The 14,865-nt window shown below is 33.3% G+C and overlaps 1 protein-coding gene across 1 annotated transcript in view; it reads right to left on the bottom strand.

The window, feature by feature from the left end:
* The window catches only part of LOC125227927 (sterol O-acyltransferase 1), a 42,638-nt gene extending 36,620 nt beyond the window's left edge, over positions 1–6,018 (bottom strand). The window contains exons 1-3 of the mRNA XM_048132332.1: positions 5,818–6,018; positions 2,465–2,708; positions 1,651–1,802 (exon numbers count right to left, since the gene is read on the bottom strand). Coding sequence (XP_047988289.1) covers positions 1,651–1,802; positions 2,465–2,694 — 382 coding nt within the window. The 5' untranslated portion in view covers positions 2,695–2,708; positions 5,818–6,018. The remainder of the gene's footprint in view (positions 1–1,650; positions 1,803–2,464; positions 2,709–5,817) is intronic.
* Positions 6,019–14,865: the final 8,847 nt, after the last annotated feature.

The following is a 14,865-nucleotide window of genomic DNA, read 5'->3' as shown; positions in this document are numbered from 1 at the left end:
AAAAAAAAAAAAAAAGTTACATTTACCCTCCAGCCGAGATTTGCCCCGCTGTACCTTACCTTTAAATATAAAGAGTTTTAAAACTACAGAAAGTAACATTGGTTTCATGGCTATAATTTCAATTAATAAATTACATATTAGCGGTTTTGCTTAAAGTAACACAAGTCAAATACTATTTGATTTATTTCCTAGTTCAACCTGTATTATACCAGGCTGTGGCTTAGCAATTAAATGGCGCACGTACATAACCGTCCGCAAGTGACTAATTGGAGGGGAGACTGGTTACAACAAAAGACCCTCACGCCGAGTGGTCGTTGCTAGGTCTGGTAGAATCTCAAGGCCGGTTTTTTTTATAATATGATTTTGTTCTTGTTTTAAGAAAATCGTGACTTGACTTTCATAGCATTTCGCGTCCACCAATCAACAAACGTAGAGCGTTTTGTATCAAAACAAAATAAGACCCTAACGGAATGTTAAAGCGACCATTTTTTGTCTCTTGTTTTATGTTCTAGATCGAAAGGAGTCGTGATTCTGAGTAGGAAAAACATAAAATACCTACCTTAGAAAAAATAGTTTTGATGATTGTTCTCGCGAAAATGCCCTTTTGCTGTACTTTAGTACTGTGCCAAAATCGCAGTGGCCTCTTGGTGATACGTTACGGGCCATATTAAATGTTAAAATACAATTAGGACTTTCTGCTGCTTAGAAGTGTATATATGTCATAGAAATTGAGTGGAATTGCTGTTTTTCTTTGCTTTATCCTGGTTGGCAGTCAGGTGGCAGCTGTATAACGACTGAAGGCGACAGTTAATTAATTATTATTTTGATGACATATTTCGCAGCCCCTTTGTAATAAATTAGTCGAGAGTGGTGCTTACGGTATGCTAAAAAATTGTAGGCGTCTGTGAGGTATAAATTACACGTTAAATAATAATACTTAAATAAATATTATAGGACATTCTTACACAAATCATTGGGAGCTAAATTACACAGGCACTAATCGTAATAAGTACATAATATTATAATCTGTATTTTATTAATGATACCTACATCTCACATTACTCTCTTATGTAATAATTTAATATTTAATTCCAAAATTTGCTTTTGAAGTACGTAACAAATTATATTGCCGAGTAGAGGGTTAATATTTATGTTCGTATAGAAGTTAATAATTACCTGTTCGTCAAACTTTCGGAATTGTTTGGATATTTTATATGAGTATGAAACCCTGGCTAGGCACGGAGCGAAATTGATTACTTACTCGTCTCTTACCTTGGTTTCATCAACTTTGTTTCTCTCTACTGATGGAAAAAGTTATTGAGATACATAAATCTACATTGTTTGGCGAAAATTGAGAGCCAATTAAGTCATAAATATAAACTACCTAAATAATTGAGCGTTCGTACAAGAGTACTTATACATTTAGAACTGTTGGGATTTTAAGAGATTTTCCCAGAGGACTAAGTTGGGGAATCTTTAATTCAAGTTACATGATTATAAAGATCGGCAACGCACTCACACACACTCAAGTGCACTCACAAACACGCATACGCGATGTAAAAGTTAATAATGCATCAGTGAAGTTATTAGGTCCTTTTAATTGTGTTTTATTTGAATTTATATTTTTTAAGAGAAAATATTGTTACATACCAAGATGATTTTTTAGTGCTCTTGCTCCCGCCGTATAGAGGAGAAGTCCTGGGTAAAAGAGGAGGGTAATGGAAAACTCGAAGAACCATAGTTTAGCGCCGCGACCGATGTCACCAAAGCCATACTTCACTGTACTTATCCCTACATTTATCCTGCAAAGTAATTTAAGAAAGTAAGCAACTGTTCTATTAGGTACGTAAGCAAAACGGAATTTAGTACAACCATATTTACCGAACTTAATATCTCTTACTCTATTAATTATTTCTCTTCCTAGCTAACTCATTCCTCATCTAATAATGTTAAATATTGTTGTAGAAAATACTATCCATGTATAAGATCATTATGAGTTTGTCATAATGATGCGTTTGGAAAAGTTCGGGTGAATTTGCAACATAATATAACAATGGCAGACCTCGCCTAGTGCTTGAAATCTGGTGTTTACAGCTTAGTACTTTGTACACAAAAATAAAAGCTCGTTTTCAAGCAAATATTTTAAAACGCTTATATTCACATGCATGCAATGCGTGTTATTTAACAACATATGTTTGCGTTAAGAGTTCCAAGTAAAAAGAGCAAATATTAGTTTATTATGCTTCGCCAATAGACATATTAAATTGCAAATCTATAGTTACTTATCATTCCATGTCATGTACTCGAATGATAAAAATTGATCGTGTCCTCACTGAAGTTTTTTGTAAACCACCAGACAGCTTAGTGGACAATGATTGCGGTAATCTAAACAGCTGGCCATGCAGGTCACGTACTTATTTCTAATACGGCACACGCAATGGCGGGCGACTCTATCCAGACTTACTTGCCACGTTCTACGAGATCGTAGATGACTGTGTCGAATAACAACACTAAAAGTATCACAACGAAAATGTGATATATTGCTCTAATGTGGAGAGAAGTATTTATAAGGAACGTTAGGGGAGATTCTCTGTGTTTGAATTCTGGGTCCTGTATCTTTTCATTTTCATGTTTGATAATTCCATTTGGCTTCGATTCTCGTAAGCGATGTCGTATGGTATTTTCTTCTGACATTTTTAATGGTACATCTGAAAAAAAAAACTTTAAATAAAGAAAACCGAAATAAAAACTTTGGAAAGTTTATTTATAACTCTAAATATTCAATGATACCCTAAGAGGCATTTGAACAATGCTTCTAATTCTTAGAAGTTTGGAGAACATTCCGATACGATACTGGTTTGTTCATGTCAAAAACATTATTTCCTTCATTCAAGGACGACACATTTAGGATTTTTGAGACTTACAAATCAGTATCGTATTGCAGTGATCTCTTAAAATTGTTAGAACCAGGCCGTACTACGATAACATTTGAATAAGATTTTCATACATATATTGAATATTTTTAGTTTGTTAGAACTTTCAACTAAAATAATATTATTGTTGTGACCACATAACTCAATCGTAGATAATAGCGTTAGAACTATTTACAAGTTAGATAACGTCTGTAACCTTTCACATACGATAAACATGTCCGGAATAGACGTAACTGTTGTATTTGTCTCTATTGCCAACACTATTTATACAATACAATACAATTTATTTATTGTTCGGATGTGAGTGGTTATAAATGATGATAGGGTTAGTATTTTGTAACATCACAATCTGCCAGAATTTAGCTGACAATATTACTCTTGACTCCCAATATGCATGTCATTAACCCAATTAAAAATAAAAGTAGATATCGCAATGTCAGTATTGAAATTCATAATAATCGTAATAGAAAAATAAAAATTGTAAGGAAAATAATAATGATAGGTAAATGTCATGCATACAGAAAAGTGGCTCATATAGAATTTTCATAATGTCAAAAGAAGTAATTATAATAAAAACAATTTACAAAACGAATAATAATAATTACACATTAGTAGATACAAAGTGTTCACCAACTGAATAGAACATTTTTTGTAAACACCACTTAAATAATTTGGTTTTGAAACCTTGACAATCTATGGATTTTAAATCATTTGGCAAGTGGTTAAAGATTTTGACAGACATGAAAACAATTGCGTCAAATATGCAAAAAAAAAGTGCGTCCCCCCCCTCTAACTTTTGAACCATATGTTTAAAAAATATGAAAAAAATCACAAAAGTAGAATTTTATAAAGACTTTCTAGGAAAATTGTTTTGAACTTGATAGGTTTAGTAGTTTTTGAGAAAAATACGGAAAACTACGGAACCCTACACTGAGCGTGGCCCGACACGCTCTTGGCCGGTTTTTTATCTGTTAATTTGCTATGACTAATAATTACTAATTACGAGCTAATCTTTAACTAAGTTTTAGATAGTAAGAACTGGATAAGAACATGTGAGTCTATTTTATCTACCATTAAGTACCTATAAGGCTAGTTTTTTTGTTGCGATGTGACGAAAGATAACTAGGTATACCTACTCAAATATCTTGTACCTAGTCAGTTAGTAAAGACTAAAAGAAAAGTTCGAAAGGCCAATTAGCAATTTAAGTATCCTTCTGTAATATATCTTATACTAAATGATGTAGGCACCTACAAGTTGTCAATTTTTTTGTAGTTAGATACCATACCTCTCAGAAATACTTATAAAAATGTAGCATTTCTATTATTTGAATTAAATCTACTAGTAAGTGCCAATAACTCAACTTAAGTAGGTACACTTGTGTATTGGGTTGGCACAAAAGTAATGACACACACTACAAAACTCTATACATTTCCTTTCTTAAGTTAATTGTTTTCGATAATATTCTAGTGTTGTAGAACATTCTAGGTACTTCTAAACGGTATTTTTTTTACATTTTCCTTCAAAATGGTTTGACCGTTTTAAATCTTGAAAGTCAGATTTACACCGCGAACTACAGTTTTTTTTTTCACAAAATAAAAATTATAAAAAATAGTTTATTTACGTTCAATTTGAGCTCTTTCTAACGATACCCCACTTGACCTAGTAACTTGAAATTTACAGTTTGCCCCCCTTTCATTTTGGCTATTTTCTACAATTAAAATTAATAAATTTAAAATAATTATACCTTCTATTTGTAGAGGTTCACAATGTTCACAACTATTCCAAATTTCAAGTTGATAGCATTAGTAGTTCTCGAGATATTTAGGAATGTGACAGACGGACAGAGTCGCACCATAAGGGTTCCTGTTGTACCTTTTTGGTACGGAACCCTAAAAACGACGAAGACGAGCCACTGTAATTTTACTATATGATAACGCTCGACCTCATGTCGCATCTACCGTTCGCCAACAGCTGCAGAACTTGGGCTGGGAGACGATACCCCACCCACCTTATTCTCCAGACCTCACACCATCAGACTTTCATTTGTTTAGAGCCCTGAAACGACATTTGCGGGGTAAACAATTCAATGATTTCCATGATGTACAGGTGGAGTTGAACAACTTTTTCGAGGCACAGCCATCAGAGTTCTGGACGAAAAGCATCCAAACTTTTGCCGGATCGTTGGCAAGAAGTCATAGATGCTTATGGTGATTACATCATCGACTAAGCTAAGCGACTAAGCTCGAAAATAAAAACGTAAACCAAGTGTCTCATTACTTTTGTGCCAACCCAATATTATCTTATCTTTTTAAAGGCATTTTGTTTTCTTTTTTAAGTTTTAAAATAAAAGGAAATTATGAAACAAAGGGGATTTACAAAATTGATTGTAAATAATATTGTTAGTAGTTGTCGCAAATTGCTTAGTCTATATCTAGTTGTCATGCTCTCTAAATTATTTTTCTCACTGCACCCACGTTCGCGAATTTCTGTTTTGCCATTAATTTATTTGCCATAAATTTTAAGGCATTAAGTCCGCCATTCGTATTTTTTTTCAATTTCGCAATAAATTAAATAATAAAATTGCTTCCTAACGGATTACCTGTACTTATAACAACATAAAAATGCAATGAAAGTATAGCTCTCCCGATTTACTACTTTTTTTTTCGTGACGGGACTTGAAAAAACCATTGCCAAGCCATTTCCCCGTTTAATGGGGAGCGATTATGTTTCCATGCTACATAAATATTTAAAAACACGCATAGTTTTAAAACGAAATAACCGAAAAGGTGAGACAGATGCGGTCAGAAAATAATCAGTTTATTTTGTTCGATTCGATACAGATCAATAAAAGCACAAAGTATTAACTTAAACTATGCTACTTACATTTATTTATATTTCCACTATAGAAAGTTAGCGCACTTATTTTCGTAGTTCGCCGTCAACCGCGCGGCGCCTAGCTTTCGATTTAAGTTATTGCAATGAACTAAGAGTAATCAGTTGATCACAGCCAATACACCCGAGTGTGAACCACGTCTCAGTGTTTACTACTCCATTTAATCATTATTAGCTACAAATTTAGCACAGTAATTTTTTATCACTATTCGCAGTGGGCGAGAAGTCAATGACAATCAATCGGCTTGATAATTCTTATCACAGGTTTATTGATTGATTATTTTTCACATTTTATGGCATAGGGTGTATATTGAAATTCGTAAAATAGGTAATGATATTTAAGGAAAATTAATAGTATAATTAGTATAGTAACAAATACTGTTTAAGTATTTAATAGTATTTCGCTTCGTTTTCATTCAAAGAGGACTATCAATACCTAGTCCAAGATGAGTAACAGATTTTTAATATCAAGTATGAGAGAGTAAAACTATATTTCGAAATATAATTAAATATACAGGATGTTCCAAACATTGACGTCAAAATTTTTTTTTGATTCCTCACATCATGGGATTTCAGAATACCTTGGTCGATTTTTTGTAGTTTTCGAGTTACGAATTTTCGAAAATTTATTCCTTGAGAAATTCTCGACGAAGAAATTAATTTATAAAAAAAACTTGTTGAGTTTTTTCACTAGAATCTTTTTGTAAAATCATCACTACAAACAGAGAATTTACTAAAAAAAAAAAATACCAACTTTAAAGTTTTACGTTCAAAACGTATCAAACTTACATTTTGTATTTAAATAAGAAAATGTAAGTAAGTAAGTAAGTAAATATTCTTTATTGCACCACAAGGATAACAGATTACAAATAGCAGATATTAAACATAGGTAGCAACAGGCGGTCTTATCGCTGTAAGCGATCTCTACCAGACAACCTTAGGGTAGCAGGAAATAAAGAATAGACATTTTGAAAATGGTAGTGCAAGAAATAATTAAAGGAATAGGAAAATTACACATACACTAAGTTAAATAATTATATACACCAATATTAAAAATAAAATATAAAAATAAATAAATAAAAATAAAATATCATGTACACAAACATACACATATAAGTATTAATACATACACAAATGCATACACACATACATACATACATAACATAACATACACAGCAGCAAATTAAGGCAGAGATAGGTAATGATTCTTCAGTAAAGTCAAAAAATGCCACTTTTTATCCGAATGATTTTCGGTAATTTTACAACCTGCGCTTGACCTTACTTGCAAAAAAGACTTCTTAAAAGCAAAAAAAAACTGATAAAATATTGAACGTAAAACTTTGAAATTGATTTTTATTTCCGACTTGCACCAAAGTGAGGACGTTGGTTTTTTTTTCAGTAAATGCTTCGTTTTAGTGATGATTATGCAAAAAAAGATAGTAGTAGAAAACTCTAAAATTTTTTAAATATTTTATTTAAGAAAAAAAAAACTAAAATTCGTAACTCGAAAACTACAAAAAAATCTGCTAATATACATGGGGTACCTACTCGTATATTCTGATAGGCCCATGATGTGAGGAATCTAAATAAGTATCTTGACGTCAAGGTTGTACATATATGCCTTGTCTGTAGGATTCTTGTAATTGCTGTTTTAGGCACGCCACAGACAGTCTTAAAAATTCATAATCTTAGAAAAGATTTGTATGCAAACTGACACTGACAGATCTGTCAGTGTCCGTTTGAACTGACAGGTTGCATACAAATCCAAATTCAGATTATGAATTTTTCAGACTGTCTGTTGCTGGCCTTAAACTAGCTTCATTTACGGATTGTTGGTTTTCTCGAAAAATGGCAGTAACTGAATAATGGAAGAAAACGTTATGAATAAATTCGTAATTTATTTAGTTTAGTAGTTAAAATTATTATAAAACATAATAATTAATAATAAGCTTTACATTTTGGTGGCGTGGCGGAAAAATATGCGTCTTGTTTGTCTGTCTGTCTATTTATGTTACCTCGTCAGGCTTAAGTAGATTTAGTTGTAATTTTGTACAAAGATAATTTGTGTCCTGCGAAAGGACATATGGTACTTACATTTCTATTATCCAGGAAATCATCGCAAAAAGGAGGAATAACCATTTCTTCTGTCTGAAAAATGAGGTAAATAGTTGAGGTATCGCTTCTTAGTGACTGTTTTTAATTTTTAACAGCTATAATAATTTAGATGATTAATTTAAAATTTAAAGGAGCCTTTTATTGGATAAAGAAAAAGCTGCCCATTCTAATTCATACAAGTCAAATTATATTCTATTGAAAATATTTCAACTTGTGCTATCTTAAAGTAGTCACACCACTACATATTTCGGTTTTAAAGCTGCCCGTATTCTAATTTGACGCAGGTGAAGTCGCAGGCAAAAGCTAACTAGTACTTTATAAAGAAGGAGAAAACAGATCGTTCAATTATTCACGCTTAAACGGAAATGCATTGTGGAACGGGTCGTCAGACAGCCTTTACATGTCCATCGCAATTAATCTTTAAATATTAAATAGGTCCCAAACATCAAAAGGATATCCTATATTATTATACATAACTGAGTATAATTCGCTAAGTGCTATGAATGTTTATTTGCTACCCGATTCCTTAACTGATACCTTTTATTAATAAAAATCTGTACACCAGCCAGTATGTGTATAGTGCTTGGGTAATAAAGCCCTGGCTATTACTATTATACAGATTTATTTAGGGTCGTTTAAAAGGTGCCTAAGCTTCTCAGTAATGGCAAGTGATAATTCATTTTATAGTTTACGCTATTTAACTAATATGTTGAAGTTGAGCTTTCTCGTAGAGTTGTCATTTTGTATGCCGTTAAACGTCAGAATGTTGCACGGGACTCCGCTATATCAAACTGCAGTGTATATTCAATTTAAATTCCGCCTCACTCTGTGAACGTTTCATATTTACGAGTTTCTCATAAAACAGCGCAAGTTTCAACTTTCCATTGATGTTTAACAGCACAACATAGTTGCATTATCACCTGACCTGTTTCATGAATTATTAATTAATAACCTAGCGATAGTATATTTATATCATTAATGTTGAAGTTATAAATGAGAAAAGTTTTAAAAACAATTATACTCAAATAAATATGACGATAACCTTACGACGTTTGAGTAGTTCGGAGATGTAAAGTATATATCTATAATTAATTTACAATTCATATCGCATCCAGCATCTCCAGATAAATAACACAATACTTTATCTAGGAGACACTTAAAGGACGAGAATAGGTAGCGATCGTAATAAAAGCGTCGAAGTTATAGCTGATACCGCTTTACGATTTTTTTACGTTTGTTTATCATCGTATATGGAAGACCCGATAACAACGACAAGACTGTGCAATATGTGTATATTTCTTCCCTTCAATCATATACTTTATGACACCTACTCGTAATAAAATCTAGCAGTCTGTGTCCGTAGGCATACGAAGATTAGCGCGTCGTTTGTTTTCTTTTGAAAATGGCGTTTTCGTTTAATAATGGGCTGAGAAATATTTGCATCATAATGCCTACCAGATGCAAAAGGCATTGGACGGTTGTTCAGTAAGCGAACAAAGCCTGTGCCGATGTTCGTGGCCTTTGGCATTCATGCCAATCGCCGCTGAGGCCTGTGCCCGATTCTGACGACACCTATAAGCTTATTCCCTAAGCGAAGGGGTCGGAATGGCTTCTTGACATATTTTTGATGCGGTTCGAAGACACATTTACCCTTTTTCGAGATGTGTACTGAATACTTGGAAAGCTAGGTTAAGCGACATTATGCATAAAAAAACTTAATAAAAATATGAAAACTGAAAATATTTTTTATTTGAAAAACTCAGTTTTTCACTGAGTTGTGCAGATATGAGGGAGGTAATGAAAGTAAGTAAAGCGAAAGTGCATGGCTTATCAGGGCCGTAGCAACTGAAAATCCATGATCTATGCTATGCTCTGAGAAGCAGGCATAAATATATATTAATGTATGTATGTCAACAGTTCAAGTTTAAAAGACAGTGTACTTTTGTCACAATTATCTCGCTGCATTGAGGTTGTAATTCTCGTGTTTTTACGCGGTTCATTATACCTACTGAAATACAGTTACAATCTCCACCTACGAGTATATTTATATTATACTGGGTGGGCTTTGTAACTAAAGCAAAAAATTAAACTGTATAGGTATTTGTTTTCATATAAAATATTAAATTAGCTTCAGTGTACACCATTATTGTTGTCATTGACGTTGTCTATCATGGTTTAGACTTAACAAAATTCACAATATATTACCGCTTCCGATAACGGCTACCTTTACAACTTTTTCTGACGATCACGTATATGGCTCTCGAAACATATTTTAATATTAAACATCCGAACCATAGACTAAACTAAATAAAGGAAGACATGTAACTCAGTACATCGCTACACGGCCTACTTAACGCGAGTTATCGTCGCTGGTACCTCTTAGTTTTCGAGTTATTTACAGATCGCGCTATTTTCAATGTTTAAAAGTGCCGTCTAGTGAGATAATAATGAATTACATTGCCGAGTAACCATATCTGAATATGATTCAATATTTTGAGCCGGGCGGCTGCTTGTTTTTTGGCTTAGGGGTTAGTGTATTTGACTTGCACGTCTATGATCCCGAGTTCGAGACCCAGGTCCGGATTTTTTTTAATATGTTTGGAAAACAGTTATATTGTTGTTTTTTTACTTTTTTTTTTATATATAATTGAATATTAGAAAAATAAGTCTGATTTGAAGTTGAATCAGAAAAGTAAGTATTGTTCGCGCCTACTTGTTGTCTGTTTATAAAAACCATAGGTATAGGTCCTATACCTACTCGACTCTCTAATCACTTGCCGCCGAAGTTAAGAGGACGGAATAAAATAATAGGTCATATGAATTATTTAAATCATGAGTTGTATAGTAGGAACATTAAATTGTAGGTATGTAACCTCAATAAATGTACTAGTAAACCCTCAGTACCAAAAAGTACGCAAGAACCGGGATTTACCGGTTCTTTCCCAGTACCGGAAATCTCAGTCACGGTTCTGGGACTGGTACCGGTTCTGCATTCCCTAGTAGTGAGGTGTTTTATGAAAATGAAAAAAATTCTATATTTTTATTGTATCGTCCAATTTTGACAAAACGTATCTCAAATGAAAGGTATTGCTTTATGTAATTGAAAAAAAAAAAAAAACCGGCCAAGTGCGAGTCGGGCTCGCGCACAAAGGGTTCCGTAGCAGCAAATATAATAAACCAATAACTTAACCAAAATTACAGTTAAATCAACCTATCTCAAAAACTATAAGAGATACTTTGATCAAACCAAAAATCGTTGAAAGAGTTAATTAGCATGCATCACCTCTATTTTTTTTAGAATTTTATACCCCGTAGTTATAAAAATAGAGGGGGGGACATACTTTTTACGACTTTGAGAGCTGATATCTCAAAAACCGTTCACTTTAAGAAAAATGTTTTTTAGAAAACTTTATATCATTTTAAAAGACCTTTCCATTGATACCCCACACGGGTATGTACATCGAAAAAAAAATTTTCATCCCTCAGTTACATGTATGGGGGCCCCACCCCAATTCTTTTTTTTTACTATTTAGTGTCATAATTTTGTAGCGGTTCATACAACACATATTCCCATCAAATTTCATCACTGTAGTACTTATAGTTTCCGAGTAAATCGGCTGTGACAGACGGACAGACGGACAGACGGACAGACGGACATGACGAAACTATAAGGGTTCCGTTTTTGCCATTTTGGCTACGGAACCCTAAAAAAGTAAATTTACGTCTCGCACTGAATAACTTCAAAGAATGACAGACAAAATGTACCTACAATGTCGATATATGAGTTCTTTTATATCAAAGACAGATAGATTCATAGTTGAAAACTAAAGACCGCATCGAAATCGGATTAGCATTTTTTAAGATACAAGTTGCCAAAGTTGGGAAAATTTGCTTTATATGGCCACTTTGAAATTCCTTTGCCAGAAAGTCAGAAATAATATATTTTTCTTACACAGAAAAGTACATAGTGACAGTACAACTCAAAATAAAATAAAAAATTCCGAGGATATCATAATTTCATCCCTTAGGACGACGAGCGTAGCGAGGTCTGTTACGAAAACCGAAAAAAAAATTGTACGTCGTCCGATTTTGACAAAACATATTTCAATTGAAAGGTATTGCTTTATGTAACTTAAAAAAAATATTGAAAAAAATTGGAAAAAATGTAAGATTAAAAAAAACTTAAATTTTCGTATCACAAAAAACGGTAGACACGATGTATAATATCGATATATCGATATATGATTTTTTTTAATTAAAGAAAAATAGATTCATGATTAGAATCAGCATTAAAAATCGAATCGAAATCGGATCAGTAGTTTTTAAGATAAGAGTTGTCAAAGTTGGCTTAGTTTGTTTATATGGTCGCTTATCACAGATCAATACAACAAGATGGCCCTTACAGGGCGACTCGCGGTCACCAAGCATACGACAAATCAGGTTTATAAAAGTTTGAACGCGTGCGACACCGATCAGTAGCGCCCAAGTATACGACCCGCTAACAGTGTCCGTGTCCGCTCGGGAAAAAATCTTAAATAATCAATTTTGGTTGCAAACAATGGTCTCTTACAGCATAAAGTGGTGTGGCAAGTCTTCTAACACTTCTACATGTAAAAAAGATGGAACAACATTCCACAGTTAAGTCAAATTAATTATTTTGTTGAATATTGTTTATTGTCCGCGGAGTTCATTTATACTGGTCAATATGGTTGTGCTGAGCGGCGCCGAGGCGCGTCCATCCCTCTTTACCGAGTTAAAAATGTGATATGCTATCCCTTTCACGTAAACGACTAGGCATGGGGCCATGTTAGTTTATGTCTGTTGCGGGAACTTCGTACTGCCGTTCGTACCATGTGCTACCATTTTATGAAATATAAAAGAAAGCAGATTTGTAATAGTGAATAATTATCTAGAATCTGTAGAGTCTGTAGTGGTATTTAGTTCATTGATTAGTTTAGAATATTTAGTTGGTTATTTAACTTAGTAAACGTAAGTAAAAATGCACAGTTTAGTTATTAGTTACTAGAATGATTTTTATTGAGATGCTATCACAATTATCATCCTCCTTGCGTTATCCCGGCATCGGCATTCGCCACGGCTCATGGGAGCCTGATGAGCCGGGTCCGCTTTGGAAACTACTACCAAGATTTGGCGTAGGCACTAGTTTTATGAAAGCGACTGCCATCTGACCTTCCAACCCGAAGGGTAACTAGGCCTTATTATAATTTAATTATAATATTATAATTTATTGCAAAACAAATTCACCACAGTACTGGTACCGGTACCATTGTCTATAATAGACATGTCCCATTCCCATCCCTACTGCTAATCATAAAGGCGCGCCATTATTTGAAACGACCAATGGCAGCACCGTGCGCGCCCGCCTCACCCCGCAAGGATTGGTGATTTGCGTCTCGAACAATATCGCTTGCATTTGGCTTCTAGTGGGGTGTTCTGTGTCGCTTATAAATTCCTTAGCTAGAAAGTCAAAAACATTATATTTATCTTACAGTTATAAGTATGCATTTGTAATAGACATCATACACACATATACAGTTACATAAAACAATACCTTTCAATTGAAATATGTTTTGTCAAAATCGGACGACGTACAAAAAAATAAGATTTTTTTTCGCTACGCTCGTCGTCCTAACCTAAGGCATGAAATTATGATATCCTCGGAATTTTTTATTTTATTTTGAGTTGTACTGTCACTATGTACTTTTCGGTGTAAGAAAAATATATTATTTCTGACTTTCTGGCAAAGGAATTTCAAAGTGGCCATATAAAGCAAATTTTCCCAACTTTGGCAACTTGTATCTTAAAAAACGCTAATCCGATTTCGATGCGGTCTTTAGTTTTCAACTATTAATTTATCTGTCTTTGATATAAAAAAACTCATATATCGACATTGTATATTTTGTCTGTCATTCTTTGAAGTTATTCAGTGTGAGACGTAAATTTACTTTTTTTAATTTTTTTCCTCCTTTTTTTTAATAATAATTTTTGTTTCAATTGTTTTGTTTATTACATAAAGCAATACCTTTCATTTGAGATACGTTTTGTCAAAATCGGACGATACAATAAAAAGATAGATTTTTTTCATTTTCATAAAACACCTCGCTACGCTCGGTTTCCTAAGGGATGAAATTTCAATATTTTCGGAAAAAATCGTTTACTATGATGTCTACTATCACCATGCAAAGCGGCTTGCTTCCATCCAAAAGTGCAGCTTTTGGCCAGAAATTCTCCATAACAAGTAGGTATGACTATAAAAAAGCTCGTGTTATTATTTTGAAGTTTATTAATAAACGTTACGAAAATATATGTTTAAGTAAATAAATAATTTTATTTTTAGCAAAGTGCCTTTCTTTTTCTGTATATCTCATGTTAATTTAAGCAAAGATTTCTTTATTATAAATATTATAATAAAAAAAATTTGTTACTTTTCTTAATTATAAATATTATAATAAAAAAAGTAACAGAGTAAAACAAGAAAAAATACAAAAAGATATGTCATTCTTGAAATTGGAACCGGGGACCTCACGTTTGCGAATCAGACGGAGTAGCCGCTACACTAACTATCCTCTTACCGATGCTGACGAAAAAATGTAACGCTTACACATGTCATTTCCTAGGGGAGGTCCTTTACTCTGATGCGAACTGTACGAAAAATCCCGATTGGTAAAAAAATACTTAATTGTTTTTGTAAATTTCGGTGTTATATAATGATAATGTTGTATGATCAAGTTCCAAATTTTTAAATATTACGACTTGGGTCATTTCGTGAATTGAACAATACCATTTGTCGCGAGAGTATAGTAATGCCATCTATTGTTTTACGAGTCAAACATATAAATTGGACTACGGACGGAGTTCCCATTCTTTGTTAGTCTATTTTCTCTGATCCGAACGGATAAAGTC

The sequence above is a fragment of the Leguminivora glycinivorella genome, chromosome 7, assembly GCF_023078275.1.
Source record: "Leguminivora glycinivorella isolate SPB_JAAS2020 chromosome 7, LegGlyc_1.1, whole genome shotgun sequence".
In the NCBI taxonomy this organism is placed as follows: Eukaryota; Metazoa; Arthropoda; class Insecta; order Lepidoptera; family Tortricidae; genus Leguminivora; species Leguminivora glycinivorella.
The sequence above is the reverse complement of the archived record's forward strand: the minus strand, read 5'-3'. Positions and strand labels throughout refer to the sequence as shown.